General features: G+C 41.3%; 1 protein-coding gene across 1 annotated transcript in view; it reads left to right on the top strand.

Annotated features, from left to right (window-relative positions):
- RAPGEF5 (Rap guanine nucleotide exchange factor 5) overlaps window positions 1–17,364 on the top strand; it is a 115,803-nt gene that overhangs the window by 21,502 nt on the left and 76,937 nt on the right. The window contains exons 2-3 of the mRNA XM_066628338.1: window positions 15,005–15,123; window positions 15,479–15,567. Coding sequence (XP_066484435.1) covers window positions 15,005–15,123; window positions 15,479–15,567 — 208 coding nt within the window. The remainder of the gene's footprint in view (window positions 1–15,004; window positions 15,124–15,478; window positions 15,568–17,364) is intronic.

Genomic DNA, 17,364 nt, shown 5'->3' with positions numbered 1-17,364 from the left:
ATAAATAAGTAAAACCTTTTTGGGTCTCCTCTGGAGAGTTCATGTGGGACCGACCCTGTGGGACCCTCGGATAGTGAAATCTGTGGGTCCCAAATCTGTAGATACAGTGGGCCCACTGTACATTGCTTCCTTTTTAAAATCTGTGCTAGAGCAGTAAGAGAGCCTCAAATTTCAAATAACTTATTTCTTGTTATGGTTGTCAATTAAACTTCTGTAAAAAGTTTTTCTGGAGATGCCCAAAATTTTCTGCTCATAGGCATATTTTTAAAGTGCTGAATGAACCACTGAAAGCCCATTATTTTGCATCATCCAACAGAAGAACATTTTTGGAGATTCCACAGTACAACAAAACATGTCAGTGTTTACTTATGATGCTTTGCATTTTATTGCAGCAACCATGTGACTTACTTGTTTCCATGGTAGCTATGCATTTTTCATTCCATAACTTGCATAAATGCTCAGATCACCCTTGTTGGGATAACTTATTCCCTTCTTGAAGTTGTATACCACTGTGCAGTATAATGATAATGAAAGCAATGCCTGGAGAGAGAAAAAGAAACTTTGTGCTATTTAAATTGATAGAACCACAAATGAGAGATAGGTGAAGATACAGTAATTTACATTATTCCTGTTGGAACAATTGCAAGCATGCAGTAGTTATGTTTTTTCATGAGAGAAAACTGTTAGCAAGTTATTGGAAGTAATAGTAGTAGTAGCAGCAGTAAAATGTTTATATTTGTATGCAATATATTCATCTTTTCCTGCATAATTATGTCCATTTTTTTTTCATGTAACGGTTTCATGACAAACACAATGTGTGCAGTTTTAAACTGAGTGATTTGTAGATTATGACTGAAGCCGCTGCAACCTCTTTGCACAAGGCCTGCTGACATGGATGGGACTTTTTAATTTTCATTTGTTCCGGTTGGAGCATGTTCATGAAATACTCCCAGAAGATTATGCTCAGTGCCTGCATTTGATTCAGGAAATGGCAGTCCGAGTACACGGTTATCATGCTGCTTGCCATGCCAAAGACTGCAGCCGGTTGCTGATTCTCATCTTTTTCTCCTACCCACAAATCTCTAAATAAACTAATAGAAAAATATGCTGCGATGTTATAAATGATTCAAATTTTGTTTGCTCATTTTCCTCTGTGTTGAGATTGGTCACACAGAAAAAGGGAGAGTAAAGCTGCTGAAATGGCAAGAGAGCAGGTGCTAGCTAGCAAGGCAAATATGGAGTTTGTCCCTTTTGTGTATCTACTGTGCGGAGTCTTATTTAGCATAACTACTGTATATAATGAAGAACTGAATTCATCTCATTAACCTCCACCCAGGACATTCCAAACCATCACAACCAGAAGATTAACTGACAAAGACATGGAACTATCTTAACCCATAGGTAATGTAAAAAATATAGAGGCAGAATTTCTTCCACAGGTGACTGAAGGATATATCAAAGAGAAAAAGCATCTTTTTTCAGTAAAGCAATGCAACACTCAGTTTTCTATTAAGGGCAGTTTGTGCTGTCATGTTCTGAAAGAGGATTTTTATTATGGCCTATGGGGTTACTATAGTGTCCTGAAACTATCTGGCAGAATATGTGACCACTGGCAGGAGTATATAATAAAACCTCAAAACATAAAATAATATTATGTTGCGTGCATATGTATGAGTATATTTTAAGTATATCTTAAAATACTTACAAGCACCTTCCCCCTCCCCTTTCCTGAAAAAATGCAACAGAGATACGAATCCCTCATTGTCATGCCAGATCACACAATGACATGAGTGAGCATTTTTTAACTGATTAAGAAATGACAGAGCAGGTCCCAGTCATGAGCCACACTCACTACCAGGTGGTAGTGTTTTGATTCTGCATTCGATCCTTGCTCAGGTTGTACCATGTAGGTCTTAGAACTTGCATAGTTCTCTAGTTATTGACAGCCTGACCCTGTAGCAGTAGGAAATACCACTTGAGCCTCAGCAGCTACAACAGTAGCCTCTTTGGGGCAGAATTGTTCAACTGTCTCCCAATGGCTTCTCTATACCAACCCCTTTGTCAACATTTTATAGGCAGCTTTTGATTAACACGGTTTTAATTTGCATGTTTTTGAAATAATGCAATTTGCACTTTAATGCTGGAAGTGCGATTTGCATGGGCTTGTTTTTGAAATAAAGCAGTAAATTAATTGCTGCTAACAGGCAACCCCATAAGACGCTGGTAGCTTCCTGTGGGGAAGAAGGTGGTTGCAGCAGCGGGAGGAAAGAGACACATGGTGAGTTTATTTATTGGTTGTGTTTATTTAAAAAAATTGCCAGGATGCAAATTAAGACTGGAAGTTTAATTTGAATCACACTATTTCAAAAGTGTGCAAATTAAGTCTGTGTAAATCTAGACCTACTAGTATAGGCACCAGCTCCCATATCTGCAGGATATCTGTTCTAGCCGCCTCCCCCGCTCATATGGAAATCGCAGATATGGGGGCAAAGTTAACTCCTGTTAATGTTCGATCTATTTCTCTTCAAGCATTCAGGTTGACTGCAGCCTGCCTGTGTTCACTATAAAAGAAACACTTCACCCTGGTAAGCATCTAAACCAGTTAGATTCTCACACATTTAGCACTGGGACCCTATTTTTAGAATGAGAACCTATCAGGACCCACTGGAAGTGATGTCTTGACCGGCAGTGACATCATCAAGCAGGAAAATTTTTAACAGTCCTAGGCTGCAGTCCTACCCAGGAGTAAGCCCCATTTACTATCATTGTTAAAAGAATATTCATAGTAGCTTGTTAAAAGTACAGGTCTGTAATTTCCCCAAATGTAGTCACATACCATGATAGCATGAGGCTGCAATCCTAACCACACTTTCCTGAGAGTAAGTCCCATTGAACAAAATAGGACTTACTTCTGAGTAGACCTGGTTAGGCTTGTGCCCGGAGTCTAATATGTTAAAAAAAAAATATTTAAATGAATGGGGACCCACAACCCTCACTGGGTCCCAACCCACAGTCTGAGAAACACTGATCTAAACAACATTAATGGGTGGGGGGGGGGGAACACACACATCTGTTCTTAAGTCTAGTTACAATAGCCAATGGGGACTGAGACTTGGTGTCAAAATGCCTTATAAAAATGTACCTGTGCTTTTGAAGATATTCTCAGGTCCTTAAGACAATGGGCATTGCTGCTATCCATGCAGCTATCCCTTTACATATTTTTAAGGGTTGCATGAGTGCAAGGATATAGCAGGGAAATTTTCAATCTAATGAATTTGAGGTTTTGAAATTCATAAAATGAAGCAGACCTGAGACGTTAAGTCACTGTGATGTCATGGGAGCTATCCTATGTCACTGCCACATTTTGCAATGCATTTGATGTTGTGGTTGACAAGAACCAGTAGCCAGTGAGTGAAAACACCTAATTTTCCCCTATTCAGAAATGCAGTCCTCCCTCTCTCCAAAATGTTATGTTAAGGATGAAGAGATCTTTTGCAATGAGTGAATCACAACTATGCATTTATTGAGGTATAAACTGATAATCGGGAAACGTTATTTCTTGAGCACATAACTTGCTATGAAGTTATGGTATTTTTTACATTAGGCTAGCTCAGTTGTGCATTCATCATAATATTTTTGTAGTCTCTAAGATTTATATTTATAGCATCTTTTCATCTCAAGGAACATGTAATAGAGTTTACTGATATTGGAATTGCTGCTTTTTCAATTGTTTGCTAAACACTTTTATCATGGAAAAATTGACCTTTGTCCTGCAGGCAGTTGAAAAGCAAATTCCAGGTGGTGGTGAGTGAGTGTCATTGGGTTAATGCACATCCATTGTAGGTGCGCCTGAAAGTGAAACCTTAAGTTTGTATACTTGAGTATAGGTTATTAATGGAAATGAATGGGACTGTTTCCAACTAAATGAGGGACTGGCCCCTTTATAGTTCCTACCCATGTCTGACTGGGTAAGACAGTTATGAGCTGTGATTAGAGGCCTTTGTTGGATCCTTGCAAGAGAATTTTTTTCTGTGTAATGGGTAGACATCTGAGGAGACTGAGATAAGAGATTGAGGTGCTTTAAAGAGAGTGAACTAGAGCGGGAGAACCATCCAAAAGACAAGCTGTGAGGAAGAGCAGTGGAGAAACTAGCAGCCTTCTGAGAGCCATGATGTGAGACATCTTCAGTTGAATCCCCTGATTTATTTTGATCTGTAAATAGCTAGGAGAGGGTACAAGTTGTTGAAATTGTAGAGCAGGTCTGGGGAAGGGGATATTTAATCCCCTTCCTCCAAATTTCTCCAATTTAAAGTGTATGCTCCTGAAGTACCACTACCTATATTCTTTTTTTTCTCATGAGGCACGTTTCTCATGGGACACAGTTTACATAAGTACAATAGTGCAGAACAGTGGTTCTCAAACCTCAAAGCGATCAGGACCGACCAGAAGTGATGTCATGACCGAAAGTAGCATCATCAAGCAGAAAAATCCTAGGGTGCAATCCTACCCGCACTTACCCAGGAGTAAGTCCCATTTACTGTCATTGTTAAAAGCATACCATGGTCGCAGTCTAATAGATTTTTTGTATAATAAAAATAAAATATTGAAATGAATGGGGACCCATCTGAAATAGGCTCACAACCCACCTAGTGGGTCCTGACCCACAGTTTGAGAAACACTGATGTAGATAAAGAGGTTAAATACTCTCTTCCCCAGTTTCCACTACCTGATCTCATTTGTGTCCTTTCCTCCCTATTTGCTTCTAAGTCAAAATACTGTAAGTGTGTTAGGAGATTCAGTTTCAGTCAGGGATCTGTGTACTGTGCATGTTGCCATCACTCAGGTCAGTGGAACCACCGCATCACATGCAGTCTACTGGGAATGTACTGCTATACTTTGAGGAAGAAGTTTGGATGAACTCTTGGTTGCAAGTAAAAGAATTGAGAGGGCAGCTGGGATATGCCCAGGCACGTCTCTAACCCATGTGGTCAAGAGGCCAACTCACAACTACTCCCAAGGGCCTAATTGACCACTGACTGGAAGCTTTTTGGAAAATTGTAAGTTTCAAGTGTTATCCTACAATTGACAGCTTCATTAGTATTACTTTATACAGTATATTCATTTTTCTTCTTCCTTTTTGTTAATTTGCACACAAAATACAGGATTTATTTATGTGAATTGTCTGTTTTAAAATATTAACCCAATCATATGACACATTTGTAAATCATAAGAACATAAGAACAGCCCCACTGGATCAGGCCATAGGCCCATCTAGTCCAGCTTCCTGTATCTCACAGCGGCCCACCAAATGCCCCAGGGAGCACACCAGATAACAAGAGACCTCGTCCTGGTGCCCTCCCTTGCATCTGGCATTCTGACGTAACCCATTTCTAAAATCAGGAGGTTGCGCATACACATCATGGCTTGTACCCCATAATGGATTTTTCCTCCAGAAACTTGTCCAATCCCCTTTTAAAGGCGTCCAGGCTAGATGCCATAATCACATCCTGTGGCAAGGAGTTCCACAGACCGACCACACGCTGAGTAAAGAAATATTTTCTTTTGTCTGTCCTAACCCGCCCAACACTCAATTTTAGTGGATGTCCCCTGGTTCTTGTGTTATGTGAGAGTGTAAAGAGCATCTCCCTATCCACTCTGTCCATCCCCTGCATGATTTTGTATGTCTCAATCATGTCCCCCCTCAGGCGTCTCTTTTCTAGGCTGAAGAGGCCCAAACGCCGTAGCCTTTCCTCATAAGGAAGGTGCCCCAGCCCCGAAATCATCTTAGTCGCTCTCTTTTGCACCTTTTCCATTTCCACTATGTCTTTTTTGAGATGCGGCGACCAGAACTGGACACAATACTCCAGGTGTGGCCTTACCATAGATTTGTACAACGGCATTATAATACTAGCCATTTTGTTCTCAATACCCTTCCTAATGATCCCAAGCATAGAATTGGCCTTCTTCACTGCCGCCGCACATTGGGTCAACACTTTCATCGACCTGTCCACCACCACCCCAAGATCTCTCTCCTGATCTGTCACAGACAGCTCAGAACCCATCATGGCTGTACATCAGATGGAGACTGGAAGGTAAGGCAAGAATACATCTTGCCTTTGTGCTTTTCTGGGATGTGTGCTTCAGCTTGGTTGTTACTGGCTGTTCACAGGGAGCATTATATCCAACTGGAGTCTACATGGGTCTGTGTTTGTTGGCTCAAATCATGTGGGTGATTCCCCACACTGAAATCTGGAGTTAAACCTAATTTGAACTTACATGCTTTGGACTGTATACATGTAATCCCTAACTGAATGTTAAAGCTGGCAGTGTTCAAGGAGGGGCAGGTATGCTGGGTGAGTGAGGAGGCAGGGTACAGTCTTTCACAGTCCTCTCACTGTGCATTAGGGATTTACAGAACCATCATCTGAACTGGCAATTACACCGCTGGTAATTTCACTCCACTGGTTCGAAGTGAAAACTACTGGGCTGGAGGTACTGAATTAATTTGGGGAGCCCTGGCATTCTGCTTCTAACCAACCTTGCCTCATTTACAGACCCAGATTCCATATTTACCATGGAACAGTGGTTGGTGGGGGACTAGCAGGTTTATAGCTGTTTGAGTTGTCTTCTTAAACAAAAGCTTGGAATAATAATTTGGTATACTGGTATCTGTGGGGGGTCCAGCTGGTAACCCCCTGGGGTTAAGTGAAACCACAAATACGAGGGAATGTCCCCACCCCCTGGAGGAGGTGAGGGGAGCTGAGCTCCCCTCATTTCCAAAGGGTCTTCTGAGTCCAGCAGAGCCTGCACATGTTCACCTGCAGCCCCTACCGAGCTCAGAATTATTAGAGGCTTAAAAACGCAACTTTTGATTCTTGGCAAAAAAAAAACACACAAAAATGTCACTTCCAGTTTTTGGCCAAGAACCGGGTCTCATGTTTTTGTCCTGTAATCATTCTGAGCTTGGCAGAGGCCAAGGGCAGACGCGCAAGGCCTCTGTTGGACTCAGAAGACTCTCCAGAAGCAAAGGGAGCAGGAACTCCCATCGATACTTGAGGGGCATGTGGGGAGGGCCATAGACCCGATCTTAGGTCAAGTGAATCTGCAAATATGACCCCCAACTGTATTTGCAAATTAGAGGGATAGCCCCCTTTCCTTGCTCCATATAAAAGGATTACACTAAACATGCATTTATGATAAAATCATCATTAAGATAACAGCAGCAGTTTGGAAAGGTGCTTAGTGTGTCCATTTCTGTGTTTGATCTAAAAAAATCTTGGCAACAAAATATTTTTAAATTATTTTAGGTAAGCAGAATTTTCTTGTCTTACACCTTTTGATGATGACTAGGTTTTACTATAGAAGGATGAGGGCTTTTGCTGTACAGGTGCATAGTTGGCATGAAGCTGTAGCTTTTTACAAACATTTCTCAGACTTGAGAATGAATTCACTTTACAAGTTGGACACTTTATCTGTCCCATTGAGGTGGAGACTGATTGCTTCACCATGCACTAAAACAGTATTCTTGCAACACATGTTAAGAACATAAGAACAGCCCCACTGGATCAGGCCATAGGCCCATCTAGTCCAGCTTCCTGTATCTCACAGCGCCCCACCAAATGCCCCAGGGAGCACACCAGATAACAAAAGACCTGCATCCTGGTGCCCTCCCTTGCATCTGGCATTCTGACATAGCCAATTTCTAAAATCAGGAGGTTGCTCATACACACCATGGCTTGTAACCCGTAATGGATTTTTCCTCCAGAAACTTGTCCAATCCCCTTTTAGAAGCGTCCAGGCCAGATGCCGTCACCACATCCTGTGGCAATGAGTTCCACAGACCAACCACACGCGGAGTAAAGAAATATTTTCTTTTGTCTGCCCTAACTCTCTCAACACTCAATTTTAGTGGATGTCCCCTGGTTCTGGTGTTATGTGAGAGTGTAAAGAGCATCTCTCTATTCACTTTATCCTCCCCATGCATAATTTGTGTTATGCATAATGTTAGTTTGCTATTCTGGCTGGGTGCTAATTTTTGATGTGGTGGCTGAACTTAGGAACTCCTTTATTGAGTCAGACCATTGATCTATCTAGCTTGGTACCATCTATGCTGCTGAGGGTCTCTCTTTAGGGTTTCAGTCAGGGATCTTTCCCATTTGCACCTGGAGATGTCAAGGATTGAACCTGGGACCTTCTGCATGCAATCTCTGTGCTATGGCTAGAGATGTTTTATTTCTGGTAAGATAGGATTAGTGAATACAATGGGTTTGCTTTGGAGTAAAATAAATACTGTTTTCAAGCACCTCTAGCACCTTTTCAAGCACCTCTAGCACCTCTCATCCCCAGCTTTCAGCTGGAGTTAATTTAAAGACAGTCTTGTGTGGCACTTTTAAAGACTAACAATGCTTGCATTCTGCAGTGTGTTTCATTAGAAGGACACATTAATAACTTGCCTGAAAGGTTCCCCCCCCCCTGCTTGGAGTGACTTCCAGTGGAAAATATGGGGAAAGGTTCAGTCCCCTGTGCTGTGGTCCAAACCCAGTTTGGCTTCCCCCTGCTCTGCTTTTTATAAAGATATTTGTTGGGCTCTCCAAAACCAGAGCTTCAGTGTAATACAGGCGTGCCCGCTTAACAACAGAGCACATATATGATGGTGGTCAAAGCACAATAAAGATGCTCTTAATCAGGCAATCCTGTCTCTCATAGCCTGCAGCAGTGTTTGTGTTAACACAACAAAAAGACTCATAATGCAAAGAAGAGGCAATCTCCAGGAGCCTGTGCAACCAGCTAGTGTCTGTTTACACAACAAAGGCAATAGATTGAACTGAATGTTCACTTAATGACCTAAATAGCATAACAACAGGAATGGGAGAACATATCCCCTTGTTAAGTGGCAAACACCTGTATCTATTTTGGTCCTCTATCAAATCTCTCTTGTGCGCACTGGAACCTCTTGAGTTTCTAAGGGTCAAACTATGTGATACTAAATGCAACATTTGTGTTTTCATCTTTTTTCCTGCTTTTAAACATTAAAATAGCCACAGGGCCCCCAATCAGAAGTGGTACTGTGGCTCATGTGGAGAAGATATTTAACATTTTCCCATTATGCTACAGTTCGGTTGAACCCCCCCTTCCATTAAGGAGGTCCTTGTATCTTATGTATCTTCTCTCTCTAAAATGATCCAGATTCTATCTGTATTACTTGGAAATATTCTACACAGAGGGTGCCTGTCCTTGAAGTCAGGTGACTGCTAATAGCCTGACAAGGGCTTGCCTGTTAACTGAGTGGGTGACCTCTCTGCAGCATGTCTCGATGGGCTGCAGTTCTCTAGATCACACTCCCTCAGACCCTCTACTATGTCTGCTCATATACAGTCTGAAAATTCAGCAAGCTGAGGCTATTTTTTATTGTATTGGCAACCTTCAGTCTCGAAAGACTATGGTATCGCGCTCTGAAAGGTGGTTCTGGCACAGCGTCTAGTGTGGCTGAAAAGGCCAATCCGGGAGTGACAATCCCTTCCACACCGGGAGCAAGTGCAGTCTGTCCCTGGTCTGTCTGTCCCTGAGGCTATTAATGGCTCTTTTTAATGATAAAGCTTTCAGATGAAAAAATTAAAATTGCAGCATTAAAGAGGAACAGATGACAGGATGTAGGATGTGCTCTGTGGTGCCTCCTTCATCAAACATCAATAGCAAGTTGCTTGTAAATCCATAGGTTTGGGTCCACCCTTAACAAACTTTATTCTTGACATTAGGTTCTTCTGTTCACTCCTCTTTGCTTTTAAATGCCAATGCAGTATATTTGGGTGCTGACTATGAAGTATTTCATAGAGAAGACGGACTGCCTCAGGTGCATTCGGTTTCTACTGTATCACTCGGTTTTCAACCGAAAGTGTGAAAAATACTGGATTTCGTAAATATTGGACAATATGAAAATACTGTCTGTGTTAGCTGAATTGCACATGCAAATTAATTTGATACTATTGTCAAAAATAGTAATTGATATAGGTGTGAACCTGCCTGTAGTTTAGGTAACTGGACAAAGATACATTTACAAACCAGTGCTTGAATTACTGGGAAACAGAGAGGGTCAAGCTCTCTTTGCCTTTCAGATGACCTTCATAGAGAGGATTAAGTTTAGGGTGACTCAGGATTGTGTAAGAGTCCCTACTTTTTCTTCCATAATTTGAGCACTGTTCCAGTTGCCACATTTCTATGATTCTATCTACCAGTCTATTAAATGGTTTTAAGCCTTTTCCATTCTTATATTTACCCAGATAATAAATCTTGTAGAGACAGAAATCTTTTAATTCCACTTATGTTCCAGAGATGCGTAAGATCTCTGGCACTTTTTTCTTACCTGAACATGCAGTTTCTAGATAGGGGTCTTCTCTAGCTTAGTGGTACTGGCAGCATTCATCCCTGAATGTACACTTTGCCTTATCACTCAAGGTCGTGCCCTAGTACCAGCATCAAATTGTGGGAAGATTGAAGAACTGATCAGCATTAGATGTATCAGCATTATGGAGCTATGCTGTGTCAGTTTTAGCAAATGCAGCTGTGAAAACAAAAGGTTCCTACTCTGCATGGCCTTATAATAAAGGTATTTCTTTTGTTGATGATGAATGTGATTTTTTTTACAGCCTATATTTTTCTGAACATTTTGCTCTACTGCTTCAAAGAAGAGCTCCCTTTTGTGTATTAAATTCCTGCTCATGATTCAGAAAGGCAATGTAAAGGCTTGAGTAGTTTGAATGCCTTATTTAGTTAATGCAGTTATTTGAATTAGACTTTTAACTGTCTTTTGTTCTTGCTGCTATTTAAACTGGCAGGGTCAGATTATCTCTAAAACTGTCCTTCTGGTTCTCAGGTCATTTTGCTGAGAGCAATACTTTAATATAATAGGAAAGACAAATATTCTAACTGGCAAATGCTATTATATGCTGGGTAAATAGCATGTTTATGTTTTCCAGTCATTTGCAATAAAAAAATCACTCCAACTTTACTCTTTTGATAATTGTTTATGTGCTATGTTTTCTTCTTTAATAGACTTTAATACTCATGAAATAACTGGTTCATATCTCCACTTATTTAAAGGAGACTTACACAAGTGAAGACCTGCTCTGGAAGGACTTCTAGTTCAGTTTCTTTTAGATATATAAATATTTATATAAGACATAATCCAGCCAAAACCAAGCACTTTTAAGTTGCCTGTGTTGTAACGTATAAATTTGTGTGTAATTCTCCCATTGAAATGAATGGAATTGGAAATACATCCCGTGTAAACTTACCTGAGAGCAAACTCAATTGAGCTCCATGACTTTTACTTGCAAGTAAACATTCATAGAATTGTGCTAAAGTGCCTAATTATTGCTGGATCATGCCCATTATATTTTGATTGCTTTCATGTAGGAACTTAACTGGAGATGGGCCGTAGGTAGAGGTGTTCTTTAACGTTTTTATTTTTTGCAGGTTTTTTTTCCACTAGGAGGAAAAGTGTAGAAAGTGGTGTTATGTGTTTTTATTCCAACGATGCATTTTTATAAATTATAATTGCTTTAAAAGTGTACTAAGTAGGTGGTACAGATGCAGCTACAGTCATTATCCATGCACTCCTCCAGTCCAGCCCATTATTTATTTTTTTGCAGATTTCTCTGATGTGTTTTTATTTCTTTATCACCAAAAAAATCAAACCTCGTTATAGGTCAATGGAAGAACAGCATGTGTTTTGCATGCAGAAGGTCCTAATTTCAGTCCAGATAGAACTGAGGAAAGTCCCCTGTCTAAAGCTTGGTGAAGCCACTGCCTCTCAGTGTAGACCAATGGTCTTCAACCCTTTTCATGCTACAACCCCTAAAAACAAAGTATGAAACTGGGGCCACACTGATGACCCCTCTCCCCTCCTGGGACCCTAACTGCTCCCCTGCCTCCACCTGCCCCATTTCCTCCTACCTCATGTCTTTACAACAACCCTGTAAGGACTGACCTGAGGAGCTGCAGGGCAGGACAGTGAGAAGAGGTGGTGCAGGAGTATACAAAGAACTCAGTTTTGATAAGGCAGTACCATTATTGGATTGGGTCAAAGTCCTCTCTTGCACAGGCTTTGAAAGGTTGCTGCAACCCCCCTAAATGAGGATTTGCAACCCCATTGGGTTCACAGCCAACATGTTGAATACTGATGTAGACAGTACTGAGCTAGAAGGGCCACAGGTCTGGTTTTATAAAGAAGGTATAAAGAAGTTTCTTATATAAAATACATAATGTTGGTTGGGTTTCAGAAAGGAATGTCATGCACATGTTGGGGTGGAGGGGAGGCTGATCTCTTTTCCTTCCTGCAACTGCTCCTCATGTCTCATCTGGTGCTGCTGTCAAAAGTCCCTGACCATCAATGCTTTTTTCAGGGGTTATGGTTAACAATGAAGGTGGAAGCTAAGTTGCTGTATATATACAGACGGGTAGCCCGATCCTGAGCTCCCGTGGCACGCAACTTCGGCGGCACAGAAAACGGCTGCTGCCTGATCCTGCGTGCAACGGGCTACTTTTATCCCCTTCTCCTGGGTAAGGGAAGTAGCCCCACAGTGGGACTACCCAAGTTACCGCCAACTGAAAGGTTGACGGTAGGGTGAAGGTGTTCGTGTAGAGCGCCGAGCCCCACATGAACGCTCTGGATCCGGTGGAGTGGAGCTCCACTGAACCTGCCTCCCTCCCTCCCTCCCACTTCCTCACCCCGGCACGCTTCCCACCCACCCTCTCCCCACCTCCTGTCTCCCCATCACGCCTCCTCCTCACCCTCTCTCTACCCTCCATTTGCCTCCCCTTGTCTATTATCTATGAATTTAAGGTGGGAGTTGAGCATATGGGTACTTTGGGGGGGAAAAAGAGGACTGTGGCACAAACTTCCTTTTAAACTGAATAATTTTAGGTTGTAGCCTACTCTTCCACATGCGCTACTTTCCACATGCGCTGCCTCCGACGCATCCTCGGCATCACCTGGCAGGACAAAGTTCCAAACAACACAGTCCTGGAACGTGCTGGAATCCCTAGCATGTATTCACTGCTGAAACAGAGACGCCTGCGTTGGCTTGGTCATGTCGTGAGAATGGATGATGGCCGGATCCCAAAGGATCTCCTCTATGGAGAACTCGTGCAAGGAAAGCGCCCTACAGGTAGACCACAGCTGCGATACAAGGACATCTGCAAGAGGGATCTGAAGGCCTTAGGGATGGACCTCAACAAGTGGGAAACCCTGGCCTCTGAGCGGCCCGCTTGGAGGCAGGCTGTGCAGCATGGCCTTTCCCAGTTTGAAGAGACACTTTGCCAACAGTCTGAGGCTAAGAGGCAAAGAAGGAAGGCCCATAGCCAGGGAGACAGACCAGGGACAGACTGCACTTGCTCCCGGTGTGGAAGGGATTGTCACTCCCGGATTGGCCTTTTCAGCCACACTAGACGCTGTGCCAGAACCACCTTTCAGAGCGCGATACCATAGTCTTTCGAGACTGAAGGTTGCCAATATATAATATAGCCTACTCTTATCTCATTATTTTATGGCTGTGCTGTAAATGTGTAGGCAACAAAAGCATACACCGTGAAATGGAAGTTGACAATTATGCATCAGTATTCCTGCAACATGATGTCTGCTAATGTCCCCAGGGAATTTTTCAACAAATACCCTGTGTTAATTGGCTCAGTACCTGTATGTCTGACATTGCAAAAATTTAATAATTACCCTGATGGGGGTGTATGTGTGTGGGGATAAATAAAGATCTTACTAGAAAGCTTATTGGGGCAAGTCAATATCTTTATACAGGCTCTTTTGGCATCTAGCAGATCATGGTCTTGCTGCTGATTAGTTTTGGAATTCCATCATTCCATTAAGAGATATAATGGAGAAGAGAAAAGGTTAACCATTCAATGACATTGCCCTGTAATATTGCTTGTAGCATAAATCTTCTGTTGTATGAGGCCAGTTTAATGGCATAGTACTATTTAATAGTTTTATTGTTTCAGAGTATCTTGTATATTAAATAGTACAACTGTAAACCACATTAGTGTTGGGCATTTGACTTAAAATATTATCAGAAGTATTTTTATTTTTGCCTAGTGCCTAGGCACATTAGAGGCTTATCAGGAGCCTCTCATATGAAACAAATGGAGGCTCTTTGTCAAGCCTGTGAGTTTCACTGCAGATTGTATAGTCGATAACAAACCCTCCATGTGCATTGCATAGTCAGTGGCTTTTGCCTTTTTGAGATGATGGGTTTATGCTATATATGTGCAGAGGCAGGAGACCCAGAGGAGGGAAAAAAAATTGGTGCAGTAACGTGTGCAGATTCCTGTGCAGGTACTGGTTTGTGTATTTTGTCCCAAACTTTTAGTAGTAGCTTTTGGTTTCAAGAGCTTATTGTAGAGGTTGTGAGCCTTAAGGGCAAGGAACAATGTCATGCTGTGTGTCTTCTCCCCCCTTAGTTAATTGCCTGTTCCCAAGAACGCAACTACCTTTACAGGATAGTGTGTTTTGTTTGTGTAGCAAACACTCTCTTGTTAATGCTGTAAAGTGCCCTATGACTACTGTAACCCTCTTGGCAGTTCAATTTGATCTGTTTAGTCACTAGCTAAATCAGCAGATCAGCACTTACAAAAAGGGATCATGCATTAAACAGAAGAGACATGCTCCATAATGGTGAATAACAGCTTGTTGCAACATGCTGAAGACCAATAGAAATATTTTACATTTTCTTTATTATTAATTAACCCTCCTTTTGAATATTATTTTTATAAGAAACAGCATTCTCCCTCTGTCTCTGAGAAAGGAATGGTCTGTTAAAAATCTGCTGCATTGTGAATTCTCAGAATGTAAATTGAGAGCAGTGACTGCTGCGCTTGGCAGTCCTGGTAGAGAGAAAATGTAGCTCTAATCAAGGCTTCCCAATCCCTTCCTTTCCTCAGTCCCTGGAGATTTTATTCATTTTTCTCTTTGTTGTTTGTCCCTCTCTCCAAATTAAAGCTGGATGATGAAGTGACTACAATTCAAGTGAAAGAACTGGACCAAGATGTGTTGGTGCTTAGGAAAGTGTCGTCACATAGCCCAGCCCCCACATCAGGGAGTGCCCAGAGTGATTGGAGGTAAGAGTTTTTTCCTTGGGTGCTCAGACAGCCACACACACAAGCTGACTGCAGAGCTCTCAGCACTCAGATGAACTCAGTTACCGACATCAAAACTGAGATGGCAAGACACAGCAACATGTAGGGAATGTCTTTGTTGTTTGCCCTACATTATGGGAAGCTCCAGGCTGAGAATCTTTGACCCGCATGTAGAAAAGAAGGAATCTGCCTTGTTTCTAGGCAGGGAGCTGCCTTTACCAACATTTGATGTGCCTTATTTTAAATACATTGATGAAGAGGATGAGGAGGATGAGTGGAGTAGCCGTTCTCAGTCATCGACAGAGGATGACTCTGTGGACTCTCTGCTTTCTGACAGGTATGTGGTGGTATCCGGAACACCAGAGAAGATTTTGGAGCACCTTCTGAATGACTTACACCTGGAAGAAGTACAGGACAAAGAGACAGGTAAATTACAACTGCACCCTCTCCTGAAAAACAGCTCTCTCTGTGTATGTCCACTCATGCTCTTTAGCAAACATTTGAGCAACCACAGTACAAATATTGTACAGTGTGGCATTTTACTGTCAGTATTTGACTTTAAAATATTATTATGGTATTTTATTTAAAATTTATTTTGCTATGTTCTGTATGTTGTTTGATCATCCTAAGGTGACACCTATTTGACAAAAGGAAATCAAGGCTAGGAAAGAAAAGTTACTTTAAAAAAGATTGTTGTTCCTGCTAAGCTTTTCAATAGCTTATTTATTTCGATATATGAAATGCAAGGAATCATACAGAAGGGGGTGTGTATGATAAGATGATACTTAAGAGTGGTAATCTTTGGTATATTGCAGCTGAACAGATTTGTCAGTAATTATTGAAAGTAACCAACAGCTACTTGTTTAGTATCAACTTCTGTTTGTTTTTTAATTGTTTACCTATTGCCTTGATAGTACATGCTCTAGTATATGGAATTCAATACTAATTACCCTTCTTCTGGACTGTAATTCTCTGTTGCCTGAAGCTATTACTATATTGATCAAGTGTGCATTTTACATAGCAGTACATTTTCTTATAAATTCATATTTTTGCTCTCATCTATGTACCTGGGCATTGATAACAGCATCTGAAGGTAGCTTATAGATTTCTCTCAAAGCACAAGATGCAGCAATATAACATTCTGTAGCACTGCCTTTAACCAAGGATTGTAATTTTGTTCCAGCCTGGAGCAATTATTATATTGATCAGGTTGCTTGACATGCAGGTTATTTTTCAGCTTGCTCTCCTGGCTTTAATGTACACTTTGCTGTCACTAGAGCGCCTTTGGTAGTTTATCAGGATCACCTGCAATTTATTTACAGTTTTAATTAGAGCAGTCTTGTAGCTGTCCTTCAGAGTTTTTGGGGTAATTGCAGGACTATGAAATGTTGCAGGCTGAGAATGGAGTTGGTCTCTTTTTATTGTTCTCAGTGGAGCTACAATGCACATTCTTTGTGCTCTTTTCTAAATGAGATTACTAAAAATAAACACTTTTACAAGGATTAAAAGGATTAAAGCATAAATAACATCTGTGAATTCCTAGAGAACTCTTGACAATGTTCTCTAAGCACAAATCAGCAGAATATTGCTCTGCATAAGGCATTTGTGTTTAACCTGCCTTATTGGAGTTTTCCTATAGAATAAGCCCAAAGGAGAAGCCAAATATCTGATTTTTGTGCTGCCCATTGATCTGCTTCTCTGTGACTAGGGATTATTTTGTGCAGAGAAAGCACTGCTGTCTGATTGCTATGCTTCTTCAGGTATAATCATAGTAAGGCTGTGTATAATTTTACTGATGCCAGATCATAGCCTATGTAATAAAGGAGCTTCATGCAATGATACTCTTAGCTAGACTGCATAGATCCCATGAGGTGAGGGGAATCCCCTCCGAATACTTGTGCATCTAGGTTTAGCACAATTGGCTAGCATCTCCTGTAGACTGTCAGCTTTTAATCATGAATCTTTGGAATACTACTGAACAGTGATAGGCTTTCCAGTAATGTAGTACATTATTCTTGAATGCTTTTAACTTCTGAAGAAAGAATACCTTCAGTGTCTCTTATTTCCTCTTTTCCTTCCCATCTCTCAAACTTAAACCCAGCTGCTCATTAACATTTCATTGTTCCAGACTATAGGTGAAAAATGGCCATCTGAGCGTGACTGACTGAGATGATAATATATTTAGTGCTTGGTTGATTTTTCCCTCTAAATCTTCCTGCCCTT

This window comes from Tiliqua scincoides, chromosome 5 (assembly GCF_035046505.1).
Source record: "Tiliqua scincoides isolate rTilSci1 chromosome 5, rTilSci1.hap2, whole genome shotgun sequence".
Taxonomy (NCBI): Eukaryota; Metazoa; Chordata; class Lepidosauria; order Squamata; family Scincidae; genus Tiliqua; species Tiliqua scincoides.
Note: the sequence above shows the minus strand (reverse complement) of the source record. Positions and strands in the feature narration are given on the sequence as shown.